The following is a 25813-nucleotide window of genomic DNA, read 5'->3' as shown; positions in this document are numbered from 1 at the left end:
GCCCTAAATGCTACTTTGGTTAACACTCCCACAGACAGTATATCTCTGCAACAGACCCAGTCAGGAAGAGAAGTCTAATTATTAAACAAAAAATTATTGTCACAAAAATGGCCTCTTACACAATATGTGATGCAATATCCAAAACTGACAAAAGACCCATGAAAACACGGGATAGTGGACCTGACCAAATTCAGAGAATACAAATGGCATGCTTAATTGTTATGCATGCCATTTGTCCTCAGAATATTTTCACCCCAAAAAGATTCATTGGAAGTAAAAAAAAAAAAAAAAAAAAAACAGAAAAAAAAACTGCATAATAAAATGAGAACCTGCGATTGTATCATGTATGCAACACTACATTACATGTTCAGACACGATTTCTGAAGGACCCTGCAAATCAGGGGCAGATCTATCATTTCTTGGCATATTTTTTTCCATCATTGCTGTAAGTTTATGAGAAGGCCTACACAGTGCATGGCAATGTCATGCATGTCCTAGTTGTGTTCAAGAGCCAGTGTAATGAAGTTGTTCTATCCATGCACATTTTTTCCATACATATAGAACTATATAGTGTAGACACTTCATTTTACTACTTGAAAATACGGCTTGTTTCGAATGCAATTTAGTATTCAACTAAGGTTTCATTATGTAGGCCTACTGTTTTCACTGTTTAACACATGTTCAGGTTATGTGCCATCCTCCCCTGAGCCTGCGCTCCAACCTGGCCATCCCATCATTACTTTTTCTCCCTAAAATAGCTGCTGCTTTCTTGAGACAGTAATGATAGTCCGGACTATAGGCTATATAAATCGTGATAACATTATAAAAGCGTACAAACTGCACGCCTGAATAAAATTCCCACCACTGAGCTAAATAGTTTCACCCTGGATCTCCCCTATGTTAGAGAGTGGTCCGCTCCCTCTAGCGGAAGTGCGTGCACTCAAGCCATAGACAGTAAAATAAGGCTCAAGCGCAGCCTTCGAAGAGAGAGCGAGCGAAAGTGTTTCTTTTACTGTCTATGGAGGAAGTTGATTCCACCTGGATCAACTTGACGTGACTTGTCAACGTTCGGAGAGAACCGAGTCAGACCACAAAATGAGGCGGAAAGAGAAGAGATTGCTGCAGTTTGCTGGTTTGCTTATTGCAGCCCTTCTTTTCTTGCCTAACGTTGGGTTATGGTCTTTATATCGAGACCGAATGTTTGAAAACTCGCCCGAAATAGTTGAAGGACCGGGCGACATCTCCCATATGCAGGTATGGATTCAAGCTACATTCCTTGCGGGAATTGTTTATGTTGGAGGGATAGAGACCCACATGTTTGTAGGATAGACTACTGTTGTATAGCATTATTGACTTGTTGAAGTCTTCGTGATGGGTGTCTGTCCTCGAATCTTAGTTTGTTTTACCAAGGAAGCTAGCTAGCTATATGCTTTAGTGATGAGTAAACTGACATGAGTTATTGCATCGTAGTAATCTGAGCTTCAATGACAAGAATGTCTTGGCAGTCTTACCTAGATAGAACTGTCTTATTGACAAGTCTTTCAATATAGTGTGAGATATTCTGTGCATGTATTAATGCCTTTAACCTAGTTTTGAATGAGGTAACGACCATTTGTCTGAATTGAGAAGGATATATGGTATTTGTGCAATGAAATTAGTTCAGGAAGTCATAAACGCTGGTGACACGACACTCTTGCCTCTTTTAACTCATATCATCTCGATACATTTTAATGTTCGATGTTGTAACAGGAGGCTATTTTGGCTCGCACACAGAATCAAATTGTTTTTGCTCTAGCATACAGGTCAGCTACATTACGACACGAAAAATGTATATTCAGAAGTAGATAACCAGTGTTTGTTCCGTTAATGGAAGATCTTTAAGTCGCATGATCTGGCACTGTAAAGCCAACTTCCGTGCGAAGTTTTAATCTGTTCATGTTTCTGTTTTGTGTTTCTGCTTAGTTAGTTCAGCTGCGTAGGGTATGGAGCCTATCGTTGTTGTTGATAACGTGACATTTTCTTCTTTTTTTTTTTTTTTTTATCGCAAAAGCGACTTTGCCTATAGGTATATCGGCTTTCCATCCACAAGTTACATTTGTGTTAAGAATTTAGAGCAATTTCCACACAGGATGTGAAATCAGTGGTGGACTGCAACATTAGGATAAGTGAAGCAGGCATGAAAGACTATTTGTTCACATTCACACATAGTTGCTTTTCCTCTGCCTGATTGCCTGACAGGGCGAGTATACAATGAGCCTTAGGCTGGCACTGTTTAGTGTGAGTGTGTGAGTGTGTGTGTGTGTGACAGAGACCTCTGTGTGTGTACATGTGTGAGCTTCTCTGTATGCCTCTGAGAAGGCACGTTCCACTCCAGAGAAGCTGTGGCCAAACGAGACAGGTGCAGTGCCTGTAGATCTCAATGCATCTCTCTCTCTCTCTCTCTCTCTCTCTCTCTCTCTCTCTCTCTCTCTCTCTCTCTCTCTCTCTCTTCCCCCTCTCTCGGTCACTGTGTCCTTCCACACCATGTAATCCGGATAGACGTTTTTAAAAATGTCTTGTCCTGAGGCCAGACAAACCGTATGACACAAACATTATCTGTCATTATGAAACGGCGTCCGCCTCTTCTGTGGAGCACACATGGCCCTGACCACTGTATGGCCTCACAGGGAATTAATTAGCGGAGGGCCTGGCCACCTGCTTTATCCAAAACAGAAGTGAAAATTAGATAATGGCTTGGGTTATTTATCACTGTGCTGTTTTCATATTTGTCATGTTCCCTCAGTCTCTCCATGGCCTCTATGTGTTATATTTATTGGACACACACACACACACACACACACACACACACACACACACACACACACACACACACACACACACACACACACACACACACACACCAGTGTTTCCCATACATTGACTTATTTGTGGCGGCCCACCACAATATCGACACTGACCACCACACAATGATTTTATGTTGTACTACTTAAACTGGATGAAATCCTTTAATTGTAGAGCTATATGCACACCTTTGTGCAGCCTCTCTGTCCCTCAACAAACATGCATGCACGTAAAGAATACATTTAAAAATGTATTTGGCATGGAAGACGACTGGCTAAATCGCAATTAAATCCAGCTAGCATCATAAGTACGTTGCACAAATCTGTTTAAAATTTGTGCACAAACACACTACCACCACAAATAGAATTAAATTATGTGGGAAACACTGCACACACACACACATAGACACAACACACACATTCACACAAACTATTTGTGGTCCCTCAACCATGAAAACATAGCCTAAGTGACTAAACCATGTAATGTGATGTCACCTCAGTGTGACACATTGGTCTTCTCAAAACTAATTTGAAATGCTGTTTAGTTGCCGTTGGAGGGTTAAGGGTAAATATTTTTGTAAATATTCTCAAGATTCAATCTGTAGCCTAATATCCCATATCCCATTCTCTGCCTCATTCCTTGTGAAAGTACACTTTAATTCGTCCTTAGTATCAACCCCCAACTGCAAGCTCCAGCAGATTAGACACCACACGTTTATAGTGCCGTTTTAGCCCTTTACAGCATGCCTACTACAGTGGGAAGGGGAAAATGTATGAACATCATTCAAGAGTCACATGCATGCGGGGCCATCTGTTCAATGAACAAGTTAGTATGGACCTGATTTACTTAAGCCGAACTCAGTTGTGCAGTAATTTAGCCTCCCTCAATATAAAGTTGGCAGTTGCTGCTTAAAAATGGTGCCTGAAATATTGATGAGGTTGACAGCTGGTCTTTGAAATCATTGTATGTTTTAAATTGTGTTCCTAATCAGAATATCATACTGTTGGAGCTAGTTACAAAAAGAAGCGGGATATACTGTGAAATGATTGGCTCTACATTACTTGTCCACCCCAGTCCTTAATAAACACAGCTTCCCTCTACTGTAATCAGAGGACGCCGCTGTTCATGTCATGCTGCATTCCTTACAATAGTCCCATCAGCCTCCCTTTAAGGGCTATTGTGCTGTCAGTTCTCCAGAAAACAAATCTGTGGACAAATGTGCATCTAAATAGGCCCACAGCTGACCAAGCGACAAGGTGACTTGAGTAACTCACTGCTCGCTCTGTTCAGACAATCTACCAGCTGGGGGCTGCGGACCTCTGCAATAAGGATAAATGGGAGAGATTAGAGATTACACAGCCTCTAAAATAGATCATTTTCTAACCTCGCCCCACCAAGCTGTCAGCCAGGCGGCCTTAATCTCACGCTCCCAGATTAATGCATAGCGCGCTGTGCTTATTGATACATGGTGAACAAAGTCTCATGTGTGGTGTCTCTCTCTCTCTCTCTCTCATATACACACACACACGCAAAAACACCCATAGATGCACACATTTGCTCACAAAAATTGTTCCAGTACAGCACAGACAACATTCCATGTTGGGCTCAAGGTAGGCTAGATGTAGTAGTGCATTCTTTTGAGGTCATGTGCGTTCCAGAATAATAATTAAAAAAAACATTGTAACCACACTTAATCACGCAATAGAATGCTCAGTAGTGTGTTGGCCTACACACAAATTTTACGCTAGGTAATGTAACAAACCATACAAGCATAAACAGACAAAGTGGCCTTGAGTCTAGTTTTCCCATGTGAGAGTGGGATTTGCTTGCCATAGGCATCTGAACTGACCTACATCTCTGCAGCGTAATTCAGGACAGTGCACATGTAGTACTACTTCATGGGGTCGTTTGGTCATCTGGGGGATTCACCATGTTGCCTGCCAATGCCATGGCTGGGTTAAATGGTAAGCTGTCACATGTGGCATATTGGTTTTGATGAAAATGTGTTCAGTCAGAATTAACCTAAAATAATATGGGACGCAAACAAAATTCTCAATCTCGAGAACGTTTCTAGAGCAAATGTTGAACAGGGTGAATAATGTTTACTCCCCTCCCTCATGGTGCTCCACAAGTGACACAATTGAAAATATAAGATACAGTATAATGCGTGATAATAGACTTGTGTGAAAAAACTTAAGTATCCCATTAACAAATTCACTTCTGATTCAACCACTTTTTTTGAAAACCTACTGTGCACTACATGTACTCTAGTTCCAAATTGGTCTGTCATCATACTCTCATCTGGTATCCTGTGTGCAATTTAGTCGCTATTGTGCCTTTAATGAGCTAGGACAGTGGAGAATGACAGGAAGTGACCGGGAGTGAGAGTCAGGGTGAGAGTCAAGTGCAGTGCAGGTGCCCCAGCCAGTTGCGCCACAGCTGGGGCCACAACACTCACTCTTCATGCACTAGGCATGTTCTGACAATAGCACTCACAAATCAATGGTCTGCCGATAAAGTCAGCGATTACGGTGGTAATGTGTACAGTGCTATGGTCATCTAGAGTTTTTGTGATTGTGTGCAGAAGTTGAGCTTGTTGACTCTTCACTGGCCTCTTGAGAGAAGTCTCCAGTCAATCACACAGTCTACTTCATTGGAAGCATCTGATAAGGAGAAGGTCAGTATAGAGATAGCTGATGGATTTAGTTTCTCTAGAGGATAAACTGTGTGGCAGAGATACTGTGAAGCTTTGGTCAGGATTGTGGAGATTAGGAAAGCAATTTGCATATACACGCATTGTCCACTAATGATGTTGACCAAAACAGCTCACCATGGGTAAATTTGGAAAGTGCCCATCTTAACATCCAATAGCATCTTTCTTGCTTCAGCAAGAGGCTTTTGTAGGCGTGTGGACTGAAAGTAACTCAGAATGCAGAGTTGTCTGCTGGTATACTCCTTAAAGAGAATGAATGAGATATTTTATTCAGCTAGAGCATCTCTCCTTAAGTTGTCTGATGTATCTCGATGATGTGACAGAATGATTTAGCTTTACAGTGATCAAGCACTTCAGAGGAGTTTGAGAGCTACCAGCACACTTCTCTGCTCTCTGAAGTGAATGCATGTCTATGGTTTCAGCTAAAGGTGACTCTCGAAGTTGAAGAACACCAACTTTGTCTGACAGAATGATTTTGTCCTGTGTTTACCTTTCACAAGATTATTGTGTAGATGCTTTATTGCATCCCCAAGGGGAAATTCAAGGTCCCAGCAGTAGGGGTGGGAATTGGCAAAAAAATTAAGATTCGATACTATTGCGATATTTGGGCCACAATTCGATAATATTGCGATTCTTAACATATTGCGATACACCAAGTATTGCAATTCGATTTTGCGATATATTGCTATTCATGTCTCTCATATTATTCTAAGTCATTACAAAAAATTAGGAAAATAACACTGTTCAACTCACTTTGCAATGGCATGGTGCATGTCAAGGTCCTTACTATTCACTTTTTGTTGAAAACCAAAATACACCCGCCTTTTTCGATGTGAAAGTAGTGTAGAGTGTCGTGTATAACAGGTTGTTGTGATTGTGAAGCCATTTTCATTTATTATTGCTGTTGAATGCACAATGAAACACCACAACACGTGCCCCCCTTATAAGCATAATAAGCTCATTTAATGTGATCAGAGTAAACCCTGAGTAAAATCGACTCAAATAAAAGTAAAATGGATAATTAAATTATATAATTAAGTATTGCGATACTTTGAGCTACAAGTATCGATTTAATTGTGTGCACAAAATATCGCGATACTGAACAGAATCGATTTTTTCCCCCACCACTACCCAGCAGCTTATGACACCATGCACAACATACACTACAATATAAACAGGATGATAAAATAACAAATCAACATATGATCAACAATATGACTAAAAAGAACAGTAAAATATGATAAAGATAAAGATGCTAAAACAAGTATCCACATGAATGTACTGAGGATTGGTACTGTGAGCCAGTATGAGGTGTGTGTCAAGGTGGTAGTGCAAATCCAACAGTGAAATAGTGAAATAGTGACCAGCAATAAATATGGACAATAAAAATGTTAAGCAAATGTCATATAACAACATAAATACATGGACATAAAATAAGAGAAAGGTAAACATACAGTAGTAATATAAGAGGATAAGTTCGCTAAGGATAAGGGTATCAGGCTTTGGTCAAGTGTGAAGTGTGAAGAGGCAAGGGGATGGAGGGAGGGGTTGTGCATGTGGGTAAGGTAGCCAGTAAAAAACAGTAAACAGTGTAAACAGTACACAGCATTGTACAGGAAGGTCATGGAAGTGTAGAAGAGGGTGGAGATGCAGATATATAATACTGTATATATTTATAATGAAAATGTGTTTTTGATCCCGGGAGTCAGTCCATGAGTCCCAGTCCAGTGATTTCTGCCCTGCCAGTGTGTGTCAGACATATTTGCTGGAGATCAAAAGGTCGCCAGACTTAAACTCTTGTCCATGAGATAAACGTTAAGCTCTGCTACACGAGATGAAAATGAAACAGGTTGCTGGTTCCTCCGGGTGCCTTCCCAGGATGAGTCCGCTGATTTGAAAGTGACGCCAAATCCTGTAATGTGAATGTGCCATTCTGAGAAGTGGTGTGTTGAGCAGGGAGCAAGGGACAGGCAGAGCCCATCGCAGCTTTACATTTGGAAAATGTGATTAAGCATCCAGTAGCGCAGGTCTGTGTGTGATTACAGGATGAAAGTGTAGCCTTCTGGGATTTTTTTTAATCCATGCACTTCAGAAAACTGTCTGCAGCCACATCAGACGCTAACCAATTAGCTACACTATAGAATGCCTCCTCTACTACCCAAGTTCCCCATGTAAACAAAACATTTTCTTAATCATATTGAGACAGGATTTAGTGTCTCAAGTACTGTAGGTTTAATTGAATATGTTTCTCAGAATGTATTATGAAATGAGTATTGTTGAGGAGATGATGTGACTTGGAGAGCAGAGACAAGGCAAATGGGAAGAAGAGCTAGAAATCCCATGAGGTTCCATATGGGGCAGAAGCTGTGCTCCAGGAGCGTGGCTAAAGCTCCCAATGTTTTGTTACGACTGCCTGTAGTCACAACATAAGGCAAACACACAGATTTAAAAATAATGTTTATTGGTGGTCAAGTCAAGAAGATGAATAGGAGAGAAATAATCAAACGGTGTGTGAGCTGGGTGCGTGTGTAGGTCAATGTGAAAAGTCCAAAATGATGCTGGAGATCAGAGAGCGAAGGAGGAGTCTGAGGTCACTTTTTTATTTCCCACGTCACCTGCCGCCAGGTGAATCACTTAATGAGGCCTCTCCACTGCCCCCCCCACAACCATGGCACTGCCACCGCCAGGCTGAGGGGGTGCAGGGGGACGTAACGGTTTTCAAATGACTGCGTGTTGTAAATGCTTTATATCCTCACCTGTTGAATTCACACTCAACACTCTACAGTTCTGTGTCTGGTGATAAGACCTGCTTTTGACACAGTAGTCCATCTCAGACTGATGAGTTTTGCACAGGTCTTCGACCTACTATTATGTTTTCAATAGATGCGATTGTGATGAACATAGGCTCAACGTTTTTACATTCATTTGGGTTTTAAGCATAGTTTTGGAATGAGCATAAATGAATGAATGAATGAATAACCAAACAATGACCCTTTTTTTTGTTCATGAAACTCAACATGTAGGTCAACAGGAAATTGTATTTAACCTGGTGGTGAGAAATGGGCTACTGGACGTTACAGTGCAGCTCTGATGGCCTGTATCTGTGTATTCTGCGGGTGTATTGGCACTGCGCTGAAAGGGCCTGTGTTTGCTGTGGCCAGCGTTGGGTAAATATTTGTGTTTGACTGTGTGTGTGTTTGTGTGTGTTTGTCTCTGGCTGCAGCAGGCGGTGCGGCGGGACGGACTGCGGAGGATAGACTGGCATGACTACGAGGCCATCAGAAGGGACGCAGCACGCACAGGTCCGGAGCCCATCTCCACCGTCCAAGGGTTTACAGCCCCTCATTTGGTTGAACCGTATAATGCAATACATTTTACTCAGCATAATCTTTTCCCAGGCTGAAGTCCAACAATGTTAGTAAACCTAGTTTAATTTGTTAGAATATTTCCCCATGAAATGCAATTAAGTAACTTTAGTTCTAATCTTTTTGAAACCTTTTTGCGTGACAATTTGTTGTCAAGGGCACGATAAATACCGGTAGCTTTAATAATGTTTTGTAGAGTATTCTTATTTTGGCAAACGCAGTGAGTTGTAGTTGGCTGTAAAGCATTTGCAGAGTGGAGAATCGGTGCGATTCCTTGGGTTGCCAGATGTGTGCCTGGGTAAGCAGCGGTTTTAGATGAGGAGAAGGAGATTCTGCTGTTTGCTGATGGGCTCAGAGCTGGTGCTGTGTGCACAGCTTGGTCCTCTCCCTGATATTCTGACGGCCCATATCCTCAGCAGTTTGTTATGACCCTCTATGTTTCATGCAACTGTTACTGTGTTTTAATAGTGTTGGACTGTTGAACTGACTGCTTTTGTGTTCGTGTGTGTGTGTGTGTGTGTGTAGGTAATGGAGAACAGGGTAAACCATTTCCCCTGACGGACGCAGATCGTGTGGATCTGGCGTACCGAGAGAACGGCTTCAATATTTACGTCAGCGACAGAATATCACTCAACAGATCGGTACCTGACATCCGGCATCCAAAGTGAGTCTGAGCTTATCCTCACCAACCTTTACTCCCCTGCCCAGGCCTGAGCACGTGTCCAGGACCCAGTCCATGGTCCCATCCACCACTGGGGTTCTAAATGGAAATGTAATGGAAATCAGGCTTCTCGGCCAAGTATTCTTACGTATTCAAGGAATTTGGTCTCTGCATTTATCCCATCCGTGAATTAGTGAACACACACAGCACACAGTGAACACACAGTGAGGTGAAGCGCACACTAACCTGGAGCAGTGAGCTGCCTTCATACAGCGGCGCTCGGGCAGCAGTGAGGGGTTAGGTGCCTTGCTCAAGGGCACTTTAGCTGTTCAAATGTTGGATATTTTAGCTTTGTTGTACACTAAAGAATGTAGTATACTGAAATGTATTGGCTTGCTGCTAATTACTAGATGCCACTGTTACCTGAATTGAAAGCGACTTTATTTCCTCTACAACATTCACTCTCAAGTTGAACTGTGGTGGGTTTTTTTCAGTATGCCAGTATTTCCTCTGGTGTGTATTGTTTAATTAACCCAGTAGCTTGTGTTATGTGCCATAGTGGATATGTGTCTTTATTTTTCAGCTGTTAAGACTAAACTGCTACTCGGAGAAGCTCCCAAACCCAACTGCTCATGTTCTGTGTCTTCTTCATAGGGTGTGCGCGTGCTCCGTGCATGTGTGTGTTATGTGTGTATTTACTTTTGTCTTTATTATGTGTGTGTGTGTGTGTGTTTCAGCTGTAAGACTAAACTGTACTCTGAGAAGCTCCCCAACACCAGTGTTGTGATCCCCTTCCATAACGAGGGATGGTCATCGCTGCTCAGGACTGTCCATAGCATTCTCAACCGGTCACCTCCACAGCTCATCGCAGAGATCATTCTGGTGGACGACTTCAGCGATAAAGGTCTGCACCCGTAATGAGAGAGCAAAAAGGACACACACACACACACACACACACACACACACACACACACACACACACACACACACACACACACACACACACACACACACACACACACCAGCATAATATGCAGAGATTAAAATGTAGAAATGCTGAATATTCACTGGAAGTTCATCAAAACAAATGTCTGCTTTCTGCACTTTCCCATACTCACACACACACAAACACACACACACACACACACACACACACACACACACACACACACACACACACACACATACACACACACACACACACACACACACACACACACACACACACACACACACACAGTCACTCCAATCTAGACTGTGCTTTTTGCTATTCTAATGCTAACTAGGGAAAGCTACATTATTATGTTAAAGGGATATTCCCGCCATTTTTGGAAATAAGCTCATTTTCCACCTCCCCTCGAGCAAAACAGTTGAAATGTACCCTTTTCCCGTTCATCCAGCCATTCTGTGAGTCTGGCGATACATCTTATAGCTTCAGCCTAGCATAGATCATTGAAATGGATTAGACCAGTAGCATCTCGCCTGCTAGCATCATGTTTGAGTGACTAAGATTTCCGGTAGTTTTCCCATTTAAAACGTGTCTCTTCTCAAGTTTGAAAGTGCAATAAGACCAACTGAAAATGAAACCTGGCGTTTTTCTAGACTGATTTGACATGGAACTACACTCTCATCTGGCGTAATAATCAAGGCAACTTGCAAACTACTGGCACTACTACTGCTTGTTGTCTATGGGGACTATTTTCAGATGCTGCGTGATATCACTGCGCCCATGGTACGTTTGCAAGTTGCCTTGATTATTACGCCAGATGAGAGTGTAGTTCCATGGCAAATCAGCCTAGAAAAACGCCAGGTTTCATTTAAATACGGTAACATTATTTATTATGTTTAACATGAAAAGGGGTGGCAATACATCTATTAGTGTAATATACATTGATATGTGATTTAATAATGGTTTTCCCAGGGTACATGAACAGATCAGGCAAAGAACATGCAAGTGTGTGTCAGTGGTTGTCAAATATGCGCTGCACAATTCCCAGCAACACCTTCTGGGAATACCATCCCAGTGAGGCTGTGAGCAGAGAAATTGGATATGACCGGAACAGATTATGAAAGCGTAATATAGCACGGTGGCATTCAGTAGGTCAACAGGCTGAACATGCCAGTGGAAAGTAATGGATTAGGACAGCGTTTGTGTGGGAAGTGATTGCTTTTTCATTAATCAAATGGTGGAATCTCCACAGATGCAGGGAGTAGGTCATGGATTACTGGTGTGAAATGGAGGGAGGCGTTGGGAATGAGTTGAAAAGTTATCTCGGCGTGCTGACGTTCCTCAGTGCTAAAAGGGAAAGCGGGTGTAGGAAACGAAAGCTTGTGGCTTTTTAGATTAGGAACTTCTTCAGCTGACTGGGCAAGGATGTATGAAAATAAGTGACTTTTACACTGCATTCAGTCAGTGGTGCTACTACATTAAAAGTCAATGTTAAAGTTAAGATGACTAATACTTTAGACGCCTTTTATCCAAAGCAATATGGACTTTCTTGAATTTGGGGATCAATAAAGTATCTATCTATCTATCTATCTATCTATCTATCTACCGTAATTTCCCGACTATTAGCCGCGGCTTATACATTGATTTTGCAAAATTTCTTCCGCTATGAGGTTAATACAGGGGGACAGTTAATATGGTGTTAATATGGTTTCGTTTCTTTAGACTTGCATAAAACACTGTCCTGCGGCTTATACACAATGCGGCTTATATGCGGGAAATTACTGTATCTATCTATCTATCTATCTACTTGCAGCAGTGTTTTTTGTATACCGAAGCCGGCCAATTGTCAGGTGTCGATGTTTCTGCTGCTGAACTGTACTCCACAAATAAGTGATAGAAATATTGGTGACCCACGCCTTACCAAGCCTGCACCATGACTACAAAAGAACAAGGCTCACTGTTGTGCATTCAAATTCACCTAGGCAAACATTTGCAAACAGTTTTCTGTTTGCCTTGAGTTCTTGGCGAATGCTTTTGAACACTCACAACCAGTTTGAGGCGGTAGTTCTCCACGAACATACCGTAGAGCTGGATGTGAGATGGACGACTCATTTTCATTACAACGGACCTCTGAAGTGTATCTACAAAAAGAAACCAAAGCTGCCAATGCCATCCTTGCCCATATAAGGAGATCCAGGTGTTGATTGACCATCTATGGCAAGTTGCATTGCAAGTTAGTTCTGTGGTAGGAAAAGTTCTTAACATATTGAATGTACCCACTCGAAGGCAGAGGACAACAGTATGTTGAGCAAAACGTCTGCATTTCAGACTTTTTTATTGTCCCTGCGAGAGTTGAAGAGGTGCGATAATTCTAAATCCCCATGCTATTTTCCCATAGGAAAAATTGCAAGATATCGCATCTCAAAAATGCAGCTTTTTTGTAGTTGAACTTCAGAGGTCTATGGAATGTTTACACCAATTTGTTCAAATGTAACTGGTCAGAGGAAACGTATTCGCCACGAATGTTCGCCACTGTTTGCCGAATGTGAACATACCTCAGATACTTGATCATGGTGCTGGTAGCCCATCACAGTTCTGCCTGGGCTCACGGCGACTTGGGTCCATACTCGGCTGTTTCCTGGCCACTCATGAGCTCCTCTGTTTCCCTGTTCGTAGAGCATCTGAAGTCTTCTCTGGAGGACTACATGGCTCGGCTGCCAAAGGTCCGCATCCTGCGCACCAAGAAACGGGAAGGACTGATCCGGACGCGGCTGCTCGGGGCTGCTGCGGCCAAGGGTGAAGTCATCACCTTCCTGGACTCGCACTGCGAGGCCAACTTGAACTGGTTGCCCCCTCTGCTTGGTATGTGGTCTTCTCCAGATGGCTGCTGCTCTAGTAGCATATTTTAAACATCAATGCTCATGATGGCAACCGTGTTGCTGGGAAAAGAACAAATGAACAACTCTTGATAGATTTGTAGAGAGTGTAAACGAATAACTGTTACAACTGATGAGCCTAGAATATGTGTTTATTTCTCCTTAATACTCATTTCTCTCTGTCTTTCTGTCAACAGACCGTATTGCCCAGAACCGCAAGACTATCGTGTGCCCGATGATCGATGTGATCGACCACGATAACTTTGGCTATGAGACGCAGGCCGGGGACGCCATGCGTGGGGCGTTTGACTGGGAGATGTACTACAAGCGCATCCCCATCCCCTCAAAGCTGCAGAACATCGACACCAGCGAGCCCTTTGAGTGAGTACTACTGACACCAGTGAGCCCTTTGAGTGAGTACTACTGACCCTCATGAGTCCTTTGAGTGAGTACTACTGACACCAGTGAGCCCTTTGAGTGAGTATTACTGATACCAGTGAGCCCTTTGAGTGAGTACTACTGACACTCATGAGTCCTTTGAGTGATTACTACTGACTGACACTAGTGAGGTCTATGAGTGAGTACTACTGACCATCATGAGTCCTTTGAGTGAGTACTACTGACACCAGTGAGCCCTTTGAGTGATTACTACTGACTGACACTAGTGAGTACTATGAGTGATTACTACTGACCCTCATGAGTCCTTTGAGTGATTACTACTGACTGACACTAGTGAGTTCTATGAGTGAGTACTACTGACCCTCATGAATCCTTTGAGTGAGTAGTGAGTACTACTGACTGATACCAGTGAGTCCTTTGAAGTGCTACTGACTCCAGCGGTAACCGTCCCTAGAGGCAGTGATCACACTGTTTAGTGGTAGTCAGTGGTTTAGGGAATGGTTTATTTGCACTCCTCCACATTAAACAATGACTAACATCCATTGTTATGTTAATGTTATGTATCCATGGTGATGATGATTAAGCAATATAGCACGAGGGGGAGTGCGTTGTTGCTGGATATTCCCACGTGTGTTGTTCGGCCGTAGCCTCGAGGCCGGAGGCCTATGGTAGATATACAGTACAAGGGAGGATGTTGTTTTCCCCATTTTCATCAGGCCGGATGCCATTCCCCTGATCCCCCTTAAGTTCCGGTGATGGTATCTCCAGATTTTTCTGTTGTTTGATGTGGTTGTTGTACAACTGAATGAATGATCTCTCTAGCATTAAATGATGTTTTCTAAACAAAGTTCGGGAGGAGCCCATAGGGTTGATTGACAGCCATCACTCACCCAACTTCCGGACATAGGGTATAAAGCCCTCCTTCCTTGCTGCCCCTTACGTCATGCTGGAGTTGCAAAGCCTCCCACCTCCTCCCCTGCTCCTCCATTTCACTATTAGCTCTAAGCTCCAAATGACCCCTCATTCATGGGGGGTGTTAGCGGACATCACTCACAAATGATCCGCTATTGGCATCCCAGGACCGTGGCCAGCTACCAAGCCAAACTTGCTATTCTCTGTACTCACTTCAAGCAATCCAAGGGCGAACTAGTGAACCCTTCAGATGGTACCGTCGGAATGTTGAAAATTAACATTCTAATTCTGATACATTCTAATTCTAAAGAATATCTGGGTTCATTCTATGGAATTTTAGAACCCTACATTGTTGCGGAACCATAGGCAGAACGTGATCTTCCGTTGAAATGTTCAAAACTCTCCTGCCGCTAGCGTGCTGGGAGCAGACCAATTGATTGAAGCATTGATTCAAGTTGAACTACTTTTGGCGACACTCAACCGTGTAATTTGCATATTCTACTAATACAACAAGCCCATGGGTAATCACACTGCTTCCATTACCAATCACTTAGCAATCAGTTGGAGCTCATGCCGGGTGTTGTGTGATGTTTTGCCAAAGCCACTTCTTTATGTCCATGTGATATCTACAGTATGTTACACCTCCTGCCCTAATGTGACTCATCACAAACTGACCTAACCTTCACCCTGAACCTGAAATTCTGTTGTCCATGTGCTTTGACTTCTTTGTCCAGTGTGTGTGTGTGTGTGTGTGTGTGTGTGTGTGTCAAGCATAAACAAATAAAACGGCAACAGAAAAGCCTTGCAGGTGTAGGCAAGTTATGCAACAGAGAAATTGGCCACAGCACCTTGTTGCCACTGTAAATAAAGCTTTGTAACATTGAGTCACCTTTTGTCAGGGTGTGTGTGGTTTGGGAGGCCACGTTGGGATGCATGCACATGAGCCGTGTCTTGGCCAGCCCTGCAGGACTGACTCTGTGCTCACCACTCTTCCTCCTCTCTAGGGCAGACGTGAATGAAACGTATCTAAATAAAATGGTTCAAAACAAAATAGTTCAACAAAAAGTGATGCAGTTTGAAATGTGTGTTATGATGGGGTTTTTTTCTAGATGATTCTGTGTATAATTCTGTCAACACTGGTGACACTGCTGCTGGTCCGTCTGTGTGTGTGTGTGTGTAATACCCATGTGTGGTTATGCCTTGCAGATCCCCTGTGATGGCTGGTGGTCTGTTTGCTGTGGACAGGAAGTGGTTCTGGGAGCTGGGAGGATATGACACGGGACTAGAAATCTGGGGAGGCGAGCAGTATGAGATCTCATTCAAGGTAGCACACACACACACACACACACACACACACACACACACACACACACGCGCATACATGTACAAGGGTGGTTTTGCACAATTCAGGATTGCAGAATTTTTTTTAAAGATATTTTTTTGGGCTTTTATGCCTTTAATCAGATAGGACAGTGTAGGGTGACACGAGTGGGAGAGAGAGTAGGGTGGGATCCGGAAAGGACCACGGGGCGGGAATCGAACCCGGGTCGCCGGCGTGCGGTGCAGGTGCCCCAGCCAGTCGCGCCACGACTGGGGCCAGGATTGCAGAATTAAGCCAATGAGTGCACTGAGAAAAATCTGACACTGCACATTACTACTACTTGTTCTTAGATTTTAGGTAAGTTGTTCAGGTCTTTACAGCCTGCATTATACAAGACATAACATGGAATAGAGCTGATGGCTTTAGCTTGTTACCTTAGCTGATCATGTTGGCGCCAGTGTATGGTGCTGTCGACTTCATTGTGTTGTGTCCCTTGCCCTCCCTCCCTCTCTTTCTGTCCCTTCTTCACTCCCCCTTCATGTAAGGTGTGGATGTGTGGAGGTCGAATGGAGGACATCCCCTGCTCTAGAGTTGGACACATCTACAGGAAATATGTGCCATACAAGGTCCCCGGAGGTGTCAGTCTAGCCAAGGTAAGCCCACCCTCACACCGTGTCCCAACTACCACAATACCATTACAACATATTGTTCTCAATTTGAACTAACTCGCTAGACACAACACGACACAGAACTGTGCAGCGCAATGTGGTGCGACAGTTTGGGTAGAACGTTTGACTGATTATCTTTCTGTTGCTCTGCTACTCTGAATGAGACACATGACTCAATAGCATGGTATATTTGACGGCTGCAGTGTGGACCGAGAGTGCTCAGTGCTATGTGACAGTGTGGCGCTCGCATGCAGCTACAGTAGGATAAGCTGCTATTGCTGTACTGATGAATAGTAGTTGTGACTTGGCCATTAAACAGTACAGGCTAAGTAAGGTGCAGTGCTTTTTCTGAAGTTCACTCATGCAGCTCTCTACTGCCTTTTGGCTTCATTCAGATTCAGGTCACATAATTGTCATAAACCCGGCTCCACACAGCATTACAGGAAAACACATGAAATGGTGTAGAATGTCATTTTAAAAAACAACATTCATGGAAACAGGGTTACAATGTGAATACACAACTCTGTGTGTGTGTATGTGTGTGTGTCTGAGAAGTGGTAGCGTCCAGCCTGACAGTCAGCCAGCCCGAATTCCATTCCCAAACCTACCATTGCGAGTCTGTGTCCCTTTCGATAAAAGCGTCTGCTAAATATCAGTGACTTTAACCTTTAACCTTTAACCTCTACTTCTCGACGTGTAGAACCTGAAGCGCGTGGCGGAGGTGTGGATGGACGAGTATGCCGAGTACATCTACCAGCGGCGGCCGGAGTACCGGCACCTCTCCCCCGGGGACACCACGGCCCAGAAGGAGCTGCGCTCACGGCTGCACTGCAAGAACTTCAAGTGGTTCATGACGGAGGTGGCCTGGGACCTGGCCCTCCACTACCCACCTGTGGAGCCGCCTGCTGCTGCCTGGGGACAGGTGCGCTCGCTTGCAGCACTAACGATAGGCCCAATATGGGGCAAATATGCTCATTTCATGCTGTTGGTTGTGTTATATGTTATGGGTTTGCAATATTGGGTGTTATGCCTGGTGTTCATCTTCATCTAAAACCGTAATTGCACATGCAAGTATAACATTAATGTTGTATTAATATTGTGTGTTCTGTACTCTCTGTGTGCGCGCGCGTGTGTGTAGCTGAAGAACGTTGGCTCTGGTTTGTGTATGGAGACCAAGCACTTTGCCTCTGGCTCACCTGTGCACCTGGAGGTGTGTGGGAAAGGCCACGGAGACTCCGGCTGGACCCATGGACAGGTGAGGAGAATGGGCACACACACACTCACATACTTAATTCAGTTAATAATGCACACCAACACACACACTTTAATGAATTCAGAATGCACACCAGCACACACACTTTATTCAATTCAGAATCAATCCACACACCAACCCACATGTGATTAAATTCAGAATGCACACTAATACACATGCTTTATCAGATTCAGTGTAAATACAGTATACAGTATAGTGAATCTGTCATTAAATTAGTTCAAATATGTCTGCTGTCACTCAAAAATATGATCATGAGCAATTATCCCATGGTCCAAAACAATAGGAGCATTTAAGACTGTTTTTTATATCATTATCCCCGGTGATTAAAAATCATTACCCCAGAAGGAATCTGGATTGTGTCTGGTGGTGACTGTTTATACAGAAGGAGTGTCTGAGTGTCTATATCCTGGTACCGAGGATGTTTACACTGCCTCAGTCCGCCACAAGGGGGCTCTGGCTAACATCTGAGGTGCATTACGATAATGCGTTGTGTCAGAAACACATGTGCTGGGTCTAAAACACCGCCATGGAAATATAGTAATGGGATGATGTAGTGACCTGTCAGTTCATTGGAGTCATGTGATCATATCTATTGGTTTTAGCTCATTTTTTCTTTCCTTTGCAATACCTTTGCATCAAGACATTTTCCCACCTCAAAAACACCACCATGGCCCAGTTCAAACATGTCCTTACAGTTTTTCACAATTGCTACAGTAGAACACCTTTTTCAGAACTCTTTACCTTTTTCTCAAAACTGTGAACACAAAACTCATTTCTCAAACTACATTCTCGAAACCCTTCAATCTTGTTGCAAAACTGAACAATCACCTCAAAACACTTTTAACTTTGCTCAAAACTAACTAATGGTCTCATTGATCATTGAACACATCAGGCAAAATTACACTCCTGCAGAGCAGTGATAAGACAATACACCAAACAATGGAAGACACAGTTTTCAGGGCAGGGTTTATGGCTCCTGGAGGAATTGTATTCATTCTAATTTGAAAAATAAAATATCACAATGAAAATAAAGAACAAGGACTTATATCACTCTCTACTATCCTCTAGCCTATATGAAGATATAAATCAATAGTTTTGTAAGTGAACAGAAAGACAGGCCAATACTGTACTGAATATGATTTGTACTGTGATGCCACAGACTCTGATAGTACTGTAAGTATGCAATATTGTAATATTGTATTGTGCCTAAATTTAGACTTACTTGGACATACTGATAACTCAGCTCTTTCACTCTCTCATAGTTGAGCTCAAAGGGTAGTAAGTGTGTAACAGTGGATGTTCAGTGATTACTGTACTGTATGATAATGGACATTTACGCTATTTCTCTTCTGTAGTCTGAATCTTTGGATTATTGACGCCACAGAGAAACCACTGATGTTGGGTTGGACCATGAAGTCCTCCTTCTCTCATTGGCATTCCATGAACCAGAACATGGTCAATGATTGTTGCCCAAATATCATCATTTACAGTATTGCAACTCTTGGGACTCTCTGTCTTTCTCTTCATCCTCTTCCTCCTACCTGCACCCTCCTCTTCCTTGTGCTCCACTTCTACTGTAACACACACTTGTTGTCCCCTGCGTCTCTGTCAACTCCGAACTGACTTATATTGGTTGTCACGTCATTAGACAGAAGTGTTATCAATTTTGAGTGGTAGTGTTCAAATGGAGACAACTGTGCACTAATTGTGTTCAACTTCTGCGTGGTTTGGTTATCAATATAATTAAGAAGTGCATCAGAATGCACAATGTGTTCACAGTTTTGCAAAAAGGGTTAATGAGTTTGGTAAAATGGGTGAAAGTGGGTGAAAGTAGTCTATGGTTTTGCCAAAAAAGGGAGTAATTCAACAAATGTGTTCAGGCATTTGAGAATTTGATTCAGAGAATGGGGTTTAGTGTTTGAGCAACTGTGAAAAACTGTAATGTCCAAAAGGTATTTATGGAGGGCTGTAGGGGAAGCCCTGATCTGTGTGTTGTAACTGAGGGATGTAAGGAAGCCCTGATCTGTATGTTGTAAATGAGGGATGTAGGGAAGCCCTGTTCTGTGGGCTGTAGGGGAAGCCCTGTTCTGTGTGTTGTAAGTGAGGGATGTAGGGAAGCCCTATTATGTGTGTTGTAAGCATGAGCACGCGTGTGTCGCTGCAGGTGTTCACATTTGGCTGGCGTGAGGACATTCGAGTGGGTGACCCGCTGCACACCAAGAAGGTCTGCTTCGACGCCATCTCCCACAACAGCCCCGTCACACTCTACGACTGCCACGGCATGAAGGGCAACCAGCTATGGCGCTACAGGAAGGTAGCTCACGCTTCCATATCATGCTGTTTATATGCTGGAGTTCATATTGACATTATATACCCGGTGTAGATGATAGATTATGGGGTATAAGACATTTAATTCGTTATTTAAGGTACTTGGTTATGGTTTGAAATTTGCTGTAACATATTGCGTCCATGAGAAGTTAAATGTTGCAAGTACACTGTAACTGAGTAACTTAACTGAGAATGGGACTTTTATATGTATTCATTGTTCAGCGTTTTTTTTTTTCTTTTTGAGATGTCATCCAGTACAGGTGGGAGGAACATTTCTGATAGTATAAACTCAGCTACCAGCAGCAAGGAGAATATGTGGGAGCTTGTGGTATTACATTGAGGGCCTTCTATCCCATATGGCTAAAAAAATGTTGCGGGTAATCCATAATGCAGAAAGGGAGTTGCATACATATTGTAAATTTGTTTTACGTTTTGAAGGTTGATCATTCCTCTTGTTGTTTCTTCCCCCTTTTTGTTTGTTGTGGTCACACTATGCAAAGTATTGATTTCCAAAATCACAACTCCAGTTTGGCCTCCTGTGTCCCCTCTCCCTGTCTGCAGGATAAGAGTCTGTACCACCCCATCAGCAACAGCTGCGTAGAGAGCAACACCGCTGAGAAGCGCGTGTTCATGAACACCTGTGACCCTCTCCATCCCAGCCAGCAGTGGCAGTTTGAGAAGACCAACTCCTCTGTGCTCGAGCGCTTCAACCTCAACCAGCACTGACCAGAGCTGACCGACCACTGACCAGGACTGACCTGACCTGACCGCCCAGCAGTACAAAGCAGTGTCGAGAAAGTGGACACCACGATGGCGACGGGGCAGTGATGGACAGGGCGTGTTTATTCAAGCTAAGACTTCTGAAAGTACACGCCACCTGCAGGTAAGATTGGTGAATATCGGACACGGTCCAGGCCCGCCTCATTGGATCCTCCCATCTCCTCCGACACGGCCGGCGCTGGCTTTTCCACTCGGGTTTGTCCCGTGTGTGTGTGGCTCTTGGCTTCATCTCCATGGATGTGTCCCTCAACATGTGGTCCTGCCACTTCCGAACTTCTCTTCGTTTGTCCTCCATGGCCCCAAGATCATCTTTTGATTTCCTTATTGTGTTTTCTGCTACTTTGTCCACCCTAGTGTGTGTATGTATTGACCACACAGAAGGTGGCCATTATGTACAGTGAATATCAAGGTTTTTTCTCTTCATTTTCGCTAACTTTTCCTTTCCTTCCAACATGCCAACACGTGTGCGAGGTCATCTTAGTGGCCGGAAAGGGTGTTTGTCCCTTTATTCACTTCCCTTCTTTCCTTCCTTCCTTCCTTATTTTCTTCATTTTCTCTCCATCCCAACCAACATGGCGGTCAGCACCACAGAGATGGGGCAGAGAGTAGTCTAGAACGATGAGATGGACATCATACTGTGAGCCTTCATCTCTGTCCCAATTCCCAAAGGCTCGGGTTTCCCCTAAATCTGTGTCTGTGATAAAAGATGAATTCAAATTAAAAAAACACTCTCGGTATCCCATTACTCTGATGTGTAGTGAAAACAATGCAAGGTTTTAAATGACTAGTGAGGGAGAAAGAAGCCACCGTGCCTTACAGCTTATAAACGGCTTCAGCAAGTATGCTTTCTCAGCAGTGGAGCACACAAGTGGTGTGTGTGTGTGTGTGTGTGTGTGTGCGTGTGTGCGTGTGTGCGTGTGTGCGTGTGTGTGTGTCTTGCTTTATTGAGTTTAGAAGGTCTACATGGGTAAGAAACACTGGCTGCATCTCTTTATAGAAAACCAAATTGGTTATGGAAAGAGATTGTGGAGCGATCTTAAAGGTCTTGCAGAGACATTTGGAGGGGGAAAATGGAGATCAGTGTCAAATTGATGCAAATCCTCTAGCTGGTCATTTTTAATTCAGCACATGGAGAAGACCTCAGACAAAAATAGTTTTATAGATTTGTATCTTTCTTCCCCAGTCGTGCACCTTCAAAATGTTAAGCTACAGTTCATATGGTAATATGGTTGTATAGTATAAATAAATAAATAAATAAATAAAAACATACTATACACAGCCTGGCAACAAGGAATTCACAGAAAGAACTGGTATATTTTCAAGAATTTGATGGGTTTATTACATTATGCATTATATAAGAAATATGCTGTTTTGCAGTGGTCCGACTTTTTTAAAACTCCTGTGTACCACTGGAATAATTGTAAATTATATTCATACAATAAATGTTAGATTTTTTGTGTTTTGAATTATGGATGTGACTTGCTTCCCATTTCTCCTCCAAAAGTCATACAAATTCTTCCAGTTTTATTAGAGTAAGGACAATAATGGCCACTTAAGATTCATAATAAGATAATTAATGATCTATTTATACAAATATTGTTTACAAGATGGCTTTATATCACTTTATTTGATTCAGAATGTGGGTTTTTTACAATATACCCAGTAGGTTTTTGGAAAGCACAGATGAGTCTTGTCAAGATTTTATTGTATTAACATGTCATTGTTTTCTATTCTACATTATAATGTATCATTTGTAAATATTTGAAGACTTTTGACTACAATAATTAGAAAACCTTTAGACATTGCACACCAGGTTGGCCATTAGATTTCATTACAATTCACACAACCATAATCTTTGCAGAAACTGGACGAAAAGATGTCATTTGGCATAGTTGTTTACGCGTCGTGCATTGTATCTTTCATTTCTTCAACCAATACGGTTTTGCTCAATTCTGTGAACTGAGGGGTTTTTTTGTACCTTGCAACCATTTCACTACATTGTACAACTTATAATATAGTTATGTTATACATTTTTATTTTATCAGTGCCTGATGACGTTCTGATGAATTCATTATCATGCTCATTTTGTTTAGACATCATAAAAGACAAATAGTACAGCGGTCTTCTCATTCAATAGAAAACGTTATGCACTTTGAGTTTACAAGAGGAAAGTATGAAATTCAGAATTATAATAGATACTGTGTTGAACTAGTATTAGAGTAACTAACCATTGCAGTACCCATGTGCATAATGGCACCACCATTGAAGGAAAATCATGTTAATGGCCTCAACTGTCTAAAGTTGTCTATTATCTTAAGCATTTTATTCATTTGTAGTCAGAATAGGATTTACATTGTGTGTTTACAACATTCCACAAACAGAGACCTTTGTGGTCAAATTGATTGCCATGATTTTATGTACAATACACATAACTTTGAGTACTACATGATTGACTATGGGAGACTCCTAATTTATGACTATAATATATACATAAAGGTGTGTAACCTTCATTTTTATTTTGAAAGAGTGCTACACATAGGCCAGCAATAGGACTTCCTCATTGGCTTGCATGGAACTGAGAAACAATGGCAACTTAAGTTCCGGGCATCTCTTACTGTTTTGTAATATCAAACAGTGATTCTCTGAGGATGCTGAGCCTAAAGTAGGATTGGGCACTTTAAACGCTCACCCTGATATTTCTCTGATTAATCATTTGTATAAGACATCATTGTCATGGCGTATTCATGGACCTTCTGGAGGAAATTATGACATGTTTTGGGGCTGGATCTTTGTGCTGGAGTCTGTGCTTGCTTGGAGTGGGATTGGCTTTGAGGATGTTTGTTTATTTGTTTGTTATTGTTGTGGGGGATCTTGAAACAGGGTTGCATCCTTATGGTAATGATTTTGCTATGAAGGAATTCTCTCTCTTTTTGTTTGTCTTGGTGCTCTCACTTCAAATGTGAGAAGTAGGGTATTTCCTGCTGCAGTTTCATACATTTTAATTGCACATGTAAAGAATTTGGAAATATAGTGTTTTGATCAGAGTGATCAAAAAGTGTATATACATTTTCATAATGCACAAGTCAAACCATGTAGAATAGTCTGGCAAACCAACTTTTTATCATATAAAATTGTTTAATTTTCAAGGGCATTGTTGACCACTCAGAACATTGTACTGATCACTCCAATTCAATCAACTCTAGTGATCTTTTTTTGTAAAAATAAAATAAGAAATATTTTTATAAGAATTGCCTGGTTTCCTCTGAAAAATAAACTTAATTTGATGAGTTCACCTATTATTGCCATGTAGCCTTTTGTCGTTTAATTATATGAATACATTCCCGAGTTGTTCAAATTCGCAAACATTTACAAATGTTCTCAAACTGTTTTCTTTTTGCTTTGAGTTTGCCACAAATGTTTGCAAACACTCAGTCTGAGGAGGTAGGAGAGACAAGTATGTTAGTTTAGCTTAGCTTTAGCTTAAAGAAAAGACTGAAGAACAATGTATAATCACATCATAGGTTACATGAAACTTCCTGCTAAGTAACCCTAGCCAACTAGAATAGGAACATATGTAAACATGCACTGATTGGTTTAACCTTTCCAGTGAACAAAGTCCAGATGGGAGGTAACTGATGGTGGAGGTGGATGGTTAAAGGGATGTATCAATCCACTCATCAACCTTGGTATGGTAGAAAAAGATGTTTTAGTCATTACTGTAACTGTGGAAGCAAGAAGTACATCCAAGTTCAGCATGAGAGCTAAAGATGAATTCTGTATAGTCTAATTGATCCAACTAACATCCTTTACAAGTGCAAGATGAAAATGAAACATTTAAGAAAATTACATCATGAAGAAAATTAACTGATTTTATCTGACTTATTAACAGTTTTCACAAAGAATGGCCTTCTCCGTGGAAACTGACTGGCCATTTTAGGCCATTGTCAAGTTGGTTAAACTGTCTGAAGTGGTCCAATTTGAATAATCTTTACTGTTTAATTAGTCAGATAGTTAAAAGTCCATATTTGTTCATAACATGGCAATTTTGGCATCTTTAGGTCCTATGGGGGTTTTTAGGAAGTTGATGTCAGCTCAGCTGTGAAACACATTTGACTATAGTTGTAAATGTTTTGAATCTGTATTTGTAATAAAACTTGAATACGGTCGAATTTAGTTAGCTTAGGCCTGTTGGTTATAGTCCTTGAGCCAGAGATGTTGGACGGTACATATGAGGGGAATAAGTCTCACGAGAGTTAGAAAATAAGTGATGGCATTGCATTGGTAGTAGCTTTTTGTGTGTCATCACCCTGTTTATTTCTGTTATAAGCTTAGGGATATTACAGGTGAAAAGGCTCAAACACTTCCATTGCTGATTATTTACAATGTGTCATTAACTTTTTGTGTGGGAAGTTTTCTGAAATAGTATGTCTATGTTGAGACTCAATCTAATGAAATATGCAATAATTTGCACAGAACATAGGCTAAATCTTAACATTGGAAAAAGTCAGGATCAAAATGATTTTTTTGGTTACTTGAGTGAAATATTATTCCTGGAATTCCTGAAATGCTGTATTTTTAACAATGTCTTCATACATTTGCTGAAAGCTCATGTTACTGCACAAAAGTCTCAGGCATGTTACATGTTTTGTTTCATCAATGCTATAAGGACCATAATGGACAGCATGAAGTGGAAGAGTCATCTGAACTATCTCGGGTGACCCTCTTCA

General features: G+C 42.0%; 1 protein-coding gene across 2 annotated transcripts; it reads left to right on the top strand.

The window, feature by feature from the left end:
• The first annotated feature begins 977 nt into the window (after nt 1–977).
• On the top strand, nt 978–24378 carry LOC134080726 (polypeptide N-acetylgalactosaminyltransferase 10). Of its 2 annotated transcripts, none has more exons than XM_062537305.1 (12): nt 978–1254; nt 8781–8856; nt 9445–9583; nt 10318–10484; nt 13206–13391; nt 13603–13786; nt 15923–16040; nt 16583–16690; nt 17406–17627; nt 17844–17960; nt 20143–20292; nt 20868–24378. In XM_062537305.1, the coding sequence occupies exons 1-12, from the start codon at nt 1096–1098 to the stop codon at nt 21030–21032; spliced, it is 1791 nt and encodes a 596-aa protein (XP_062393289.1). In that variant the 5' UTR covers nt 978–1095; the 3' UTR covers nt 21033–24378. The 2 variants fall into 2 exon arrangements, with proteins under 2 accessions (XP_062393289.1, XP_062393287.1); XM_062537303.1 differs by having other exon boundaries at nt 8778–8856.
• The last annotated feature ends 1435 nt before the right edge of the window (nt 24379–25813 follow it).

Source organism: Sardina pilchardus, chromosome 5, assembly GCF_963854185.1.
Source record: "Sardina pilchardus chromosome 5, fSarPil1.1, whole genome shotgun sequence".
Taxonomy (NCBI): domain Eukaryota; kingdom Metazoa; phylum Chordata; class Actinopteri; order Clupeiformes; family Clupeidae; genus Sardina; species Sardina pilchardus.
The sequence above is the reverse complement of the archived record's forward strand: the minus strand, read 5'-3'. Positions and strand labels throughout refer to the sequence as shown.